At 44.7% G+C, this 14,719-nt stretch overlaps 1 protein-coding gene across 1 annotated transcript in view; it reads left to right on the forward strand.

Annotated features, from left to right (window-relative positions):
• The window catches only part of LOC141099695 (uncharacterized), a 103,750-nt gene that overhangs the window by 2,843 nt on the left and 86,188 nt on the right, over window positions 1-14,719 (forward strand). Inside the window, exons 2-5 of the mRNA XM_073587656.1 lie at window positions 11,235-11,414; window positions 11,497-11,620; window positions 11,704-11,801; window positions 12,000-12,090. Of these exons, the coding sequence (XP_073443757.1) occupies window positions 11,235-11,414; window positions 11,497-11,620; window positions 11,704-11,801; window positions 12,000-12,090 (493 nt within the window). The remainder of the gene's footprint in view (window positions 1-11,234; window positions 11,415-11,496; window positions 11,621-11,703; window positions 11,802-11,999; window positions 12,091-14,719) is intronic.

Raw genomic sequence — 14,719 nt, forward strand, 5'->3', positions numbered from 1 at the left:
CAGTCGCAAACCCCTGTGTATGCTGTATACACCCGTATACCCCCAGCTTCGGTCACAGACCCCTCTGTGTATGCTGTATACACCCGTATACCCCCAGCTTCGGTCACAGACCCCGCATATCTCACACTGTAGAACTGACGCCGGACACACACGGTAAAACTGCGGTCGTCGGTCTCTCATCTCTCGCACTTATACTGATAACATAAGATGGAGTCAGACGAACCTTCCTACAGAACATGAGAACAAAGTCATTACTACAGGACTGTGTGAGAAAGGGATTTATTCTACAAGAAACGCTGGGGCCACAAATGAGAATAACATAATGTCGCTCATCTTCTCTTTCACCATAGATATTGGCAGTGAGGGCGACTTCCACTTTGCCGCAATGTGGATTTTAGTGGCCATACATAAGTAGTTTACTAGCTTCTGAAAGCTTTCTGGAAGCCGGGAAGGCCTGGTTCCCAGTAAAAGGGTAGAAGGTTCCAGATCAACCGGTCAACCATACATCTGTGCTATCAGACGCTTCACCTTCTCCCAAAGCCCAGAAACCACCGTACAAGACCACCAAATATGTCTCATGTCACCAGATATTCCACAGCCCCAAAACAGTCTCCCGAGATTTTAGGAAAAATGCTGTGAATTTTTTCCGGTACATAATAGACTCTGTGCAATAGTTTTAAGGAGGTCTCCACAAGGGAAGTCTGGTGACTACCTTCTGATAGGGTGTCACAGCTACGATACCATTCATCAATTGACTGTTCAAACCCCAGATCCTCCCCCCACTGTAACATATACTTCAATTTTTTATCATTTTGTGGAGAATTTATAGCATAGTAGATCAATGAGATCGTTCCCCTGCCCAAAGGGTCATTTAGACATTTTTTTTCAAAACTCATTGCCCTGAGAGTAGTACCGCTCGGGAGGATCTGCTTTGCAAAGTGGAAGATCTGGTTCAGTCGCATTACCTCCCTAACTGGAGGTTCAAATATTTGAACAAATTCCTGTCTGTCAAGTAAGATATTAAATGGGGACACAAATGTTGAAGTATATGAATACCTTTCAGCTTCCACCAAGAAAAAAATTGTGGCTCAAGACCTGGCGGGAACATGGGGTTTTGTAATATAGCTGTCAGGGGAGAAGGGCTTGATTGTAAGTTATATTTAAACCGGACTTTCCTCCAAAGAAGCAACGAGTGGACTGTAAAAGGAGCCACATTCATTAACCCCCGTGGAAGTCGGTCTGTGGTCCACATTAGGCCTGATAAAGAGAATGGTCTGGAGAGAAATGATTCCAGAATAACCCATCTCGGACTATTGGGATATGAACACGCACTTATTAATGGAGCAATCTGTGCCGACTTGTAATAAAGTGTAAAATTAGGGAGGGATAAACCCCCTTCTTTTCTGTGACGGAACATAAGTTTTTGCACAATTCTGGGTTGTTTTCCTAGCCAAAGAAACTTAGACATCGTAGAGTGTAAATGAGTGAACGTTCTGGCTGGTACCATAATTGGGAGGGACCTAAATAGATATAAGAAGCGAGGCAGTGACACCATTTTTAATGCCTGTATTCTGCCGAGCCAGGATAACTTTGAGGAAGCCCATCTATCCAGGTCCCTCTGGAAGTTTTGGATCAGTGGAGTGTAATTCCACCGAAACAGAGGTGACCTGTTGGCTGTTAAGTTGATACCCAGATACAGTGGGGAAAAAAAGTATTTAGTCAGTCAGCAATAGTGCAAGTTCCACCACTTAAAAAGATGAGAGGCGTCCGTAATTTACATCATAGGTAGACCTCAACTATGGGAGACAAACTGAGAAAAAAAAATCCAGAAAATCACATTGTCTGTTTTTTTTTCATTTTATTTGCATATTATGGTGGAAAATAAGTATTTGGTCAGAAACAAGCAATCAAGATTTCTGGCTCTCACAGACCTGTAACTTCTTCTTTAAGAGTCTCCTCTTTCCTCCACTCATTACCTGTAGTAATGGCACCTGTTTAAACTTGTTATCAGTATAAAAAGACACCTGTGCACACCCTCAAACTGTCTGACTCCAAACTCCACTATGGTGAAGACCAAAGAGCTGTCAAAGGACACCAGAAACAAAATTGTAGCCCTGCACCAGGCTGGGAAGACTGAATCTGCAATAGCCAACCAGCTTGGAGTGAAGAAATCAACTGTGGGAGCAATAATTAGAAAATGGAAGACATACAAGACCACTGATAATCTCCCTCGATCTGGTGCTCCACGCAAAATCCCACCCCGTGGGGTCAGAATGATCACAAGAACGGTGAGCAAAAATCCCAGAACCACGCGGGGGGACCTAGTGAATGAACTGCAGAGAGCTGGGACCAATGTAACAAGGCCTACCATAAGTAACACACTACGCCACCATGGACTCAGATCCTGCAGTGCCAGACGTCTCCCACTGCTTAAGCCTGTACATGTCCGGGCCCGTCTGAAGTTTGCTAGAGAGCATTTGGATGATCCAGAGGAGTTTTGGGAGAATGTCCTATGGTCTGATGAAACCAAACTGGAACTGTTTGGTAGAAACACAACTTGTCATGTTTGGAGGAAAAAGAATACTGAGTTGCATCCATCAAACACCATACCTACTGTAAAGCATGGTGGTGGAAACATCATGATTTGGGGCTGTTTCTCTGCAAAGGGGCCAGGACGACTGATCCGGGTACATGAAAGAATGAATAGGGCCATGTATCGTGAGATTTTGAGTGCAAACCTCCTTCCATCAGCAAGGGCATTGAAGATGAAACGTGGCTGGGTCTTTCAACATGACAATGATCCAAAGCACACCGCCAGGGCAACGAAGGAATGGCTTCGTAAGAAGCATTTCAAGGTCCTGGAGTGGCCTAGCCAGTCTCCAGATCTCAACCCTATAGAAAACCTTTGGAGGGAGTTGAAAGTCCGTGTTGCCAAGCGAAAAGCCAAAAACATCACTGCTCTAGAGGAGATCTGCATGGAGGAATGGGCCAACATACCAACAACAGTGTGTGGCAACCTTGTGAAGACTTACAGAAAACGTTTGACCTCTGTCATTGCCAACAAAGGATATATCACAAAGTATTGAGATGAAATTTTGTTTCTGACCAAATACTTATTTTCCACCATAATATGCAAATAAAATGAAAAAAAAACAGACAATGTGATTTTCTGGATTTTTTTTTCTCAGTTTGTCTCCCATAGTTGAGGTCTACCTATGATGTAAATTACAGACGCCTCTCATCTTTTTAAGTGGTGGAACTTGCACTATTGCTGACTGACTAAATACTTTTTTTCCCCACTGTATGTTAGATAATGTTCTTTGTGTATAAACCCAAAATGGGAGGCTATATTAGTTTGCTCTGTCTTAGGAAAATTTACAAATAATGCTTCGGGTTTATCAATGTTAATCTTTAACCCTGAGATCTTCGTGAAGGAGGGAAAACAAGTGAGGGAGTGTAGTGTGGGGACTTATTAATGTTAGCAGGAGATCATCCGCAAAGAGACTGACTTTATATTGGTCTCCCATATTCTCAGGGCCCAGGATATTCTGATCTCTCCTTATTGCTTCCACAATGGGTTCCATTGCAAGTGCAAAAAGATCCGGAGATAGAGGACAGCCCTGCCTGGTACCCTCTGAATATTAATTGGAGGGGGATGTGGTGACGGGAGTTTTACATAAGCGATAGGGCTATCATATAACAATTGGAGGCACTTTATAAGTTTAGGGGAGAATCCGACTTCCGATAGAACCGTAAAAAGATATGTCCAGGACGCAGAATCGAAAGCCCTCTCCATATCTAATGCAAGCAGGAGAAGTCGCTTTCGTTGTAGGTTAGTTGTATGAATAATATTTAACGCTCTCCTAATATTATCTGGGGCCTGTCGCGCTGGTATAAAACCAACCTGATCCCGATGGATGAGGTGAGGGAGGATTTTATTGATCCTGTTAGTCACAATGGATGTAAAGATTTTGAAGTCAATGTATAAGAGGGATATAGGTCTATAATTTGTGGTGAGATGATCTCTCTTAGGATTAGGGATTACGGTTACATGCGCCACGTAGAGCTCAGGGGGCAGCTGCGAGCCATTTAGTAGTGAATTACAGAGGTTTTTATATGTGGTGTCAGCACATCGCTGCATTTTTTATAATATATTGCTGTAAGACCATCCGGCCCCGGGGCCTTTCCTCTTTTAGTTTTTTGAGTGTTGAAGCTATTTCCTCCTCAGAGATGTGTAAATGGAGTTGTTGTGCCGCGGACTCAGTCAGGTTAGGTAGATGTAGTGTGTGAAGGAATGACTCCAGTAGTGGGGGGGGGGGGGTGATTGTGGGGGCGAATACAAACTCTGGGAGTATTCATTATAAGTGCTATACATGACATCGGGGTGGGCTGAGATCTGACCCTTAGGGTCTTTTATAGAGGAGATTATATTCAGTGAGTTATGATTGAGTCACCGTAGGAGGCAAAAACAGAAATGCTCGCTAAGTCCAGAAAAACCAGAGAGGTTGGCAGCTATCGGATTGCAGACCCCTGATCCTATCACAACAACTAACAGTAGCCGTGGGGGGTTCCTACGATGCCCTAGACCCCTCAATCACAGCCGGAGAATTAAATAGGCCTAAAGAAAGAAAGGGGAAATCTAAACTGCCCCAGAGCAGACCCCAAAGCAATAGGCAGCCCCCAACATATAATGACGGTGAAGCAAGATGAAAACACTAACACAGACAGAAAGATAGACTGAGCAAAGACGGGGCCCAAGCTAACTAGATAGGAAAGGACAGGAAGGCTGCTGTCTGCAATCCGTGAAAAACCCTATGAAAATAAGAGCCAACAGACTGACAGTGAAAAAGGCCCTGAAGACGCTAGGCTTCAAAAAAGCTATGTCAGTACTCAGGAATATTCTGAAGACAGAGCAATCGGCAAAAGGAGATTCAGCTCACCCCAGCATTGAATGACAGAATCCAGAAAAGCAAGGAAAACAAAAACAAAACACAAATGCTAACAGGCAAAGCAGAAAACTTAGCTTTAGAGGAGCAGGAAACAGACTGGTGTCCTAGAAGTCCACAGAAAAATCACCCGCAGGGCAGAAGGGCGTCAGCAGCCGAGTCTGTGACTCCACTCAGCCAGTCATCCTCATTAGGCTCAGGTGCCTGATAATCAGGCTCATTACCTTCCTTTACCAGAATAGGGAGTTCACCAGACCTCAGTGACGAAGGGGAAAATGAACTCACAACACAGTGACTCCCTCATTCTGAGCTTACGAGCGGCATCTTATTAGGCTTATTGGCATGGTGATAAAACGTGGCTTTACTCCAAGTTAGCGCCTCTCCGTTCTGGTGGTGAGAATGGCGTCTAATTGTCATTTCATGTCTTGTATTTGTGTAGATAAGTATAGGGGTGAAGAGCGCTGATTGGCCAATTCTAACTCCTGCAGTTTCTCCTCCAGTCTGGGCTGTAATTCAGACCTTTCTTCTTCCTGTCGGCCGATAACTTAATCACAGAACAGGGAATAGATTTTCTGTGCGCGAGTCACATTGCTCCAAGTGAGGCCTCCTCCGCTGTGTGAGTTTAGGGGAAATTTGTTATATCTTCTCTTATAGCGGTTACATTAGAGATTTGGGCATTTTAGCTCCTGGTGTGGAGTCGATAGCACAATCATATGCCGCCATATAGTAGACGGCCGGTAACTGGGGAGAATTCCCTCCTGTGTGGGGTCTATTTCCCTCCAGAGAAATCACACGTTACATTCCACACATAACACTGTGTAGAGAAGGCGGCGCGGGGTAATTGTGCCAGTAGTGAGGGGCGAATAATGGCGGGAATGTCACTGACTGAGGAGAAGTCTCCATGGAGGTCTGCACTCCGGAGATCATGTGACCCCTGACTCCTCCCCTCCTGTGACCTCATCACAGGTCCTGTGCACAGTGGAGTGCGACTCTGCAGGTTAGTGATGGGCAGTCCAGCTCTTCTGGCTCCTTTCCCCACTTTTATCCCTCCTGTCCCTTCACTATAAAGCCTGGGCCTCATTATACAGCTGTACAGGGGTCTAGTGAAGGCTTTTTAGCCCTTTCCTCAGACTGTAGCTCCTGGGCACAGGTCCTCACTCCTGTCCCTTCACTATAAAGCCTGGGCCTCATTATACAGCTGTACAGGGGACTAGTGAAGGCTTTTTAGCCCTTTCCTCAGACTGTAGCTCCTGGGCACAGGTCCTCACTCCTGTCCCTTCACTATAAAGCCTGGGCCTCATTATACAGCTGTACAGGGGACTAGTGAAGGCTTTTTAGCCCTTTCCTCAGACTGTAGCTCCTGGGCACAGGTCCTCACTCCTGTCTCTTCACTATAAAGCCTGGGCCTCATTATACAGCTGTACAGGGGTCTAGTGAAGGCTTTTTAGCCCTTTCCTCAGACTGTAGCTCCTGGACACAGGCCCTCACTCCTGTCCCTTCACTATAAAGCCTGGGCCTCATTATACAGCTGTACAGGGGTCTAGTGAAGGCTTTTTACCCCTTTCCTCAGACTGTAGCTCCTGGGCACAGGCCCTCACTCCTGTCTCTTCACTATAAAGCCTGGGCCTCATTATACAGCTGTACAGAGGTCTAGTGAAGGCTTTTTAGCCCTTTCCTCAGTCTGTAGCTCCTGGGAACAGGCCCTCACTCCTGTCCCTTCACTATAAAGCCTGGGCCTCATTATACAGCTGTACAGGGGTCTAGTGAAGGCTTTTTAGCCCTTTCCTCAGTCTGTAGCTCCTGGGCACAGGCCCTCACTCCTGTCCCTTCACTATAAAGCCTGAGCCTCATTATACAGCTGTACAGGGGTCTAGTGAAGGCTTTTTAGCCCTTTCCTCAGACTGTAGCTCCTGGGCACAGGCCCTCACTCCTGTCCCTTCACTGTAAAGCCTGGGCCTCATTATACAGCTGTACAGGGGTCTAGTGAAGGCTTTTTAGCCCTTTCCTCAGACTGTAGCTCCTGGGAACAGGCCCTCACTCCTGTCTCTTCACTATAAAGCCTGGGCCTCATTATACAGCTGTACAGGGGTCTAGTGAAGGCTTTTTAGCCCTTTCCTCAGACTGTAGCTCCTGGGAACAGGCCCTCACTCCTGTCCCTTCACTATAAAGCCTGGGCCTCATTATACAGCTGTACAGGGGTCTAGTGAAGGCTTTTTAGCCCTTTCCTCAGACTGTAGCTCCTGGGATCAGGCCCTCACTCCTGTCCCTTCACTATAAATCCTGGGCCTCATTATACAGCTGTACAGGGGTCTAGTGAAGGCTTTTTAGCCCTTTCCTCAGACTGTAGCTCCTGGTCACCATGTGATCTCACCATAACCCAAACAAGCTAATTAAGGTGTGAAATCTTGATCAAAATTATCTCAGTGCACAAATCTCTAAAGGTGCCCAAAGTTTTGCATCGCCCTTTTTCCTTTTTGCAATTATGAAATTGTAAAAAAGTCTATATATATTTTTTATTATTATTTTTGCCTAAAATACAAAGGCCATGTGTCATCTTAGAGGTTCGGCCTCTTAGAGATCATTTTATCTTCATCTTACTACTGCTCACAATAACGGTCATTTTGACCCGGGGCGCCCACACTTTTACATGCCGCTGTCAATGCTTCATCCCGCTGGTGCTCAATATTTAATAGGGTCTTACTATTAAACTTAATGAAAAGTTCGGTTAATTTCTTTGAGCTGTTATTACTAGAGATGAGCGAATATCGTCGGAGAAGTTGTTATTGGCTAATATCGCTTACCGAATAGCTGCATTGGGACCCCGGATCCCTGGAGCGCTCCCGATAATCAGCTGCATGTGTCGCCCTCCATGCAGGTGCTGTGACTATCACACAGCGCGACACACGCAGCTGATTATCGGGAGCGCTCCAGCACACTGAGTCCTGCACACACTGAGGTCCCTGATCATGTGACCCCTGACTCCTCCCCTCCTGTGACCTCATCACAGGTCCTGTGCACAGAGCAGTCATATATGTGGCGGACACTCCTGGATCTTCTGCTTTCTGGGCCGGTTCCTCCTGTGAGTCCTATTAACCCTTTCGCTCCCTGTATTCTCCTTTCTGACAGGACAATCTCTGAATTTGGACAGTGTGACAGGAATTTAAGCAATGTGGAAGGAAAAAATGACAATTTTATTTTTTTTTCCTCACAAAAATGTGACTTTACCCCAAAATTGTCAGCGTAACAAATCCTTATTTCCCCACTGTAGTTTGTAGACTCCATATACAGATCCCTTAAGTGTGAAAAGAGCTGAATTCCCCACTTAAGTTATTGCATTTTGGAAATTGCCCCCACTGGGAATTTATCTCCAGGTAAAGGCACAATTGTGTCTCCATGGGGGTTGTGCTCACAGCCCAACATCGTGTGGCCTCCAAAGAAATGCCACCCCGCACCATTACTGACCACTGCCAAACCGGTCATGCTGAAGGATGTTGCAGGCAGCAGATCGCTCTCCACGGCGTCTCCAGACTCTGTCACGTCTGTCACATGTGCTCAGTGTGAACCTGCTTCCATCTGTGAAGAGCACAGGGCGCCAGTGGAGAATTTGCCAATCCTGGTGTTCTGTGGCAAATGCCAAGTGTCCTGTACGGTGTTGGGCTGTGAGCACAACCCCATCTGTGGACGTCGGGCCCTCAGACCATCCTCATGGAGTCAGTTTCTAACCGTTTGTGCAGACACATGAACATTTGTGGCCTGCTGAAGATCATTTTGCAGGGCTCTGGCAGTGTTCCTCCTGTTCCTCCTTGCACAAAGGGGGAGGTAGTGGCCCTGCTGCTGGGTTGTTGCCCTTATACGGCCCCCTCCACATGTCCTGGTGTACTGGCCTGTCTCCTGGTAGCACCACCAGCCTCTGGACACTACACTGTCAGACACAGTAATCCTTCTTGCCACAGCTCGCATTGATGTGCCATCCTGGATGAGCTGCACTACCTGAGCCACTTGTGTGGGTTGTAGAGTCCGTCTCATGCTACCACAAGTGTGAAAGCACAACCAACATTCAAAAGTAACCAAAACATCAGCCAGAAAGCATTGGTACTGAGATGTGGTGTGTGGTCCCCACCTGCAGAACCACTCCTTTATTGAGGGTGTCTTGATAATTGCCAATAATTTCCGTCTGTTGTCTATTCCATTTGCACAACAGCATGTGAAATTGATTGTCAGTCAGTGTTGCTTCCTAAGTGGACAGTTTGATTTCACAGAAGTTTGATTTACTTGGAGTTATATTCTGTTGTTTAAGTGTTCCCTTTATTTTTTTGAACAGTGTATATAGATAGAGAGATTTTTTTTTCTTTGCGTTGGAGGGTCCAATTCCAGCTATTGCTGTGTGATCTGTGATTTCTATCTACTCCACTGTGTACAGGATAATAGAGTATAATAAAGTAGTTATGGACGTGACGTAACTAACATTGTGCAGTGACTCTGCTTTCCATATAGTGATGGATATTTCTTGTTGCTGAAACTGTGATATTTTCCCCCCTTTAAACCTTTTTTAAACCCCTCTGATCAGTGCGATCATACAACATACAAGCCTCTGATGGCTCCGGTGATGCCCTGTACTACTGTAGTGCCGTGTATCATCACTGCCTGTCAGTGTAATACTAACGCCCCATACACATGAGATCAGAGTTGGCTGAACGGTCATTTGGCAGACGGCGATCTCTCCCAACTCCCCCATACACACAAATATTCCAGCTTTCCTGTGGTCTGTATGAGAGAGTCGCCTCCAGACTCCTCTAGAGGAGGATTATCTACAGGAAGAGGAAACTGATTATCCTCTGAAATTCAGGATGCCAGATCCTTCTCTGCCCTGACATCATCTGTCGGGAGGCCCCCAAATACATTATATGGTCGGCCAATCCCCCCGAAATCAGTGCTTTCATGGAGCTTTAGTCTACTGTGTATGGGGGAGTTATAAGGTAACTTATTGGACGTTGCCTCTGGCCCGGCCTAATAGACCTTCATACATTGCAGCCCAGACCCCATTATTAGGCATGTAAGTATCGGAGTAACTAGGCCGCCCCATACTATCGAGTACTTGGGGGCGGGGGGCATTCAGCCAAACTCTGTCACACCTTCTTAGATGCCATGTTTGCTTTTCACAGCAGCAAGTGGTTAAACTGTCTGGGTTTTTGTTGCAGCCTCATCTGTGCCGTCCCTGCGGTGTACATCTATGTTCTGGGGACCAAAAAGATTAATTTATTTTTAATAAATGTTTAACATGTTAAAAATTATAAAATGTGTCTTCTGCTTTTTTGTTATTTTTTTCTTCTTACAAGAATTGTTGGAGCCAATTTTCTTTAGAAACATTTTAATATCGGCTTTTTCTGGAGTTTTTCTTGTAATATAGGAAAGCCTAAGGCCAGAAATAATCCCCATAAATCACTGTACATGGAGACTTTGGGATCAGATCATTTCTGTCCGTTGTGTTTGTGGAAACAAAAAATCTTTTCTAAAAGCCTCAAACTTCTGTGTGTGACTCAGAGCTGAGATCTAACGTGAGAGAAGATTCCAGTGCGGGGAAGACGGGAAACCTTCATATAGACGGCCGGTGGGGAAGGAGGCAGTGACCGACTCTGGCCAAATCTGTCTCTAGAGCCGCAGTAGAAGATGAAGATGTCGTCCTCATCATGAAGGAGTTATTTCTCATGTCGCGTGTAATGAATATCTCCTGCAGTATTGCTAATGCCGATTCCAGTGTCGGTAATGAGACGAGAATTAGCGTTATGGAAGATGAGTATATGAGGAACGTGTTCAGCTGCCGACTCCGAGGAGGAAACTGCTTGTTGTCTGTGGCCTAAATATATAGGTTTTATTAGTAGATGTCAGGGAAGAAAACTAAACCCTGTAAGATAATAAATCTCCTCATATGTTTCCCGTATTATCTCCAGTAATTATATTATTACACAGGATTCTTATGATGTTACATCGGCTCATCTTCTTCTCATTCAGGTCTCTACAATATCGGATCCTCTCAGTGAAGATCTTCTACATAAGAACATTTTCCTGATTTACCCATCAAGGATGGATATGGACAGAGACAAGATGGCAGAGAGGATATTACACCTCATCCTAGAGATCCTCTTCCGTCTCACTGGAGAGGTGAGAGATTCTGATGACGTCAGATTACATCATTCTTATCTATGGGAATAACAGATGGACAGACCTGGAGAGGTGAGGACTCTGGAAATGTCTGTAGTGAGATTTATTAATGTGTCTCTCTATAACCAGGATTACACAGTGGTGAAGAAGATCTCTAGTGATCACTGTCAGGACCCTGTGTCTGAGGGATGGGGAAGACCCCTGAGCCCAATCACGGGGCCTCCACCTCACCCCCTGATCCATGAGGACATCAATGACCAGAAGATCCTAGGACTCATCTACAAGATGATTGAGCTGCTGACTGGAGAGGTGACACTGCTGGGAATGCTGGGACATTATACAGTAACATTATGAAGGGATCGGGGGATGACGGTATCATTGTATGTGTCAGGTTCCTATAAGGTGTCAGGATGTCGCTGTCTATTTCTCCATGGGGGAGTGGGAGTATTTAGAAGGACACATAGATCTGTACAAGAACGTCATAATGGAGGTTCCCCAGCCCCTCACATCACCAGGTAATAGACAGGACTAAATACACACGGCCTATAATTATCTGTATGTAGAGAATGAATTCAGTCCCTGTATGTGTTTCCTCCAGATCTATCCAGTAAGAGGACAACACCAGAGAGATGTCCCCGTCCTCTTCTTCCACAGGACTGTAACCAAGAAGATCCCAGTGCTCCTCAGGATCATCAGGTAGATGGAGAGAAGGTGTCAGGAGATCTCCCCTATGATGTGTAGACGGCTGTGAAGGTCTTGTGCTCAGTCTTCTTTTATCCACCAGTATTATATGTTTTATACTTGTGTAATGAGAACGGTGGAGATGGCAGGATTAGAGCTGATCATAGATGGAACTTCTCCATCTATCGTTGACTTTTACAATATTTGTTTCAGGGTGAAGATCTGACCCATATTAATACTACAGAGACATATGTGAGAGATGATGAGTGGTGTAAAGAGGAGATTCCCACATATGACTACCCAGGTGAGTAGTGACCACTGAATGCAGAGAAGTCACAGATTCCTCTCAGTCACCAGCTGTGGCTGCTTTATCGGTGGTGTAGTCCGGCCGCATTACCATGATCACCATTTTGCCTCTAGACCACAACATTCTCCTCCACCCAAAACTGTTCAAATGACTTTGGGCATTGCAAGCCCTTTTCTATAGAACTTACAACCTGGAGGATCCACCTACCCCCTGGGATTAATAACAAGATTCCCATGTAAAATGCTAAAATGCCTATGGATGATACCAAAACAATTTGTTCACCGTAGGCACAAGCCACATCAGCTCCTATAAACATGGAAACACCGGAGAAAAAAGGGAGCAAAACGACGACTGCAAAAATATTAATAATTTTTATTAACTATCGTACAAAGAAGTGCACAAAATCATGATGAGGTGCCAATATAAAGCAGATGAACACATACCCGACCATCCCCCCGTCCATCCAAGATGGAAATAATGTCCTCATATATGTATTTTAGACATCATGCCCAAGTGGAAGCCCAAAATATAATACCGCCCTACAAAAATCAATGGCCATATGGCCCAGATTACTTCAAGTAAATCCCCTGAGCAAAGCTCAAAAAGTAAGGAGGAGAGACATATAATGTCCTTAGGGTGCAATGAATCTGGACATAAACAAGGGCGACCACCAGTGAAAGACAGAAATAAATGTCAGATCAAAATCTTACCAGAGGATGCAGGAGGAAGAGGGGAAGCGTCTGGCAGTGACCCCTGACGCACGTTTCGTGGCGCAGAAAGGCTGCTTTATCAAGGAGATAGTAACCATATCTCCACAGGACCTTCATATACCCTGTGACCACAGTCACGTGACCGAGATCAACCAATCATCGTGGCCTCATCGGCGCATGCGCTCTGAGGTCGGAAAGCACCGCTGCACAGAACAGGCGTCATGCTGAACACAGGACACAGGTCAAAAGACCAAGGCGCCCATGTACAACACATAAAGATGCCCATCTGTCAGCAGCACAATTACCACCGCAGAGAGATGCTCACAGCCGCCCATAATTGTATCCCATATATAGGGTAAATGGAAATCCCAAAAATCCATACCGGGAAGATGAATGATTTTTAAAGGGGTCATGGCCATACAAAAGAATCATCACATACATACATGGATATACATCACATATAGCCCAGGCGATAAAGAGTCTCATATATTAAATACATCAAATGCATAAAACGAATATATGGTCATGACACATACAACTATAAAGGCCACTAGATCCGATTCACATGTTTGATATAATATGCTCATAATTATATCCCATACATGGGAAGAACCCTAAGGTCCATGCACACAATTATCCTAATCGGGTCATGACCGTAAAAAAAGTCATCACATATATATAAATGTACATCGTATATGACATAAACAGTGAAAAAATCTCACATACTAAGTACATAAAATACATAGAATACAATATATGGTCATGATTCCCACAACTGTAGAGACTGCTGGATGCGGTTCACATAGATATGGTACAGGGTGAGGGTCCAAGGAGACATATGGTGTCCTCAAGGTCACTAAATATAAATTATTGACATACAAGAAAAGATTAGTGAAAATAAAGAGTAAAAATTAAAAACAATATAAAAACAACACACTGCCAGAAAAAAGGAGGGAGTGTGATATAGACCTGTGGAGGAAAAAGGACAGGAGGAATTCTCATTACCTATATATTATATGCCTATAAATATACCCAGATATCCATATGGAATATACTATAAAGAGAATAATGCAAATCATCCCATTGGGAATCCATTAACAAAAAAGAAAATAATATCCGGGACCAATTGATGCATAATTGTTAAATCCCCAAAGACTATAGGAATGGGGCCAAGCTCAAAACTTCATTGAGTCCATTAGGGGTCATGGTGTCCAGTTGAATGAACCACCTGAGTTCCGTCTGTGATAAAAAATGTTTGCTGTCACCACCCCTAATCCCCATATGAAACGCATCCATCCCTCTAGTTCTCTTCTCATCAGATGGGACAAGGGAACTCCAGATTAGACAGAGAATTTCCTGTGGAACTTCAAACGTGATTTACTATGCCACGTGCCCTTGTCCCAAAATATATGTGGGTCTGACAATAAGAGAACTCAGGATTCGAGTGCGCGAGCATGTGCGGGACATTGGCGCGGCCAAGACAGTGTCCGATATTGGGGATCTGAAAACCATTCCCCAACATTATAGATCATGTCATAATAGCGATGCGACCTTATTGAAGATTAGAGGGATTGATGCGCTTCATATGGTTTATGTGGCTTCATACTCTAATTACACCAGAGAGGTTTCACCACTAGTTATTCATTTATTACTGATGGAGACTGTGGAGTTTGATCATTTCAGTAGTTCCTAATCAGGCCCCATTATTAATATCTGACGTGTGTCACTTTATGTGGTGGTAAGTTTGGAATTCTTCACAAAGGATAATAGAAAACAAATGGATCTTAGAAATTGTTTTCCAGCTTCGCACTGTACCCTATATACACTACTGTCTGGCGGTGTTCAGAAGGGAAGGAGCGCCATTTAGCTATTTGAATGCAGATCTAGCTGAATAGTTTGCAGACACAATGTATTGG

The sequence above is a fragment of the Dendrobates tinctorius genome, unplaced genomic scaffold, assembly GCF_039654945.1.
Source record: "Dendrobates tinctorius isolate UK_male_01 unplaced genomic scaffold, ASM3965494v1 ptg000101l, whole genome shotgun sequence".
Classification (NCBI taxonomy): Eukaryota; Metazoa; Chordata; class Amphibia; order Anura; family Dendrobatidae; genus Dendrobates; species Dendrobates tinctorius.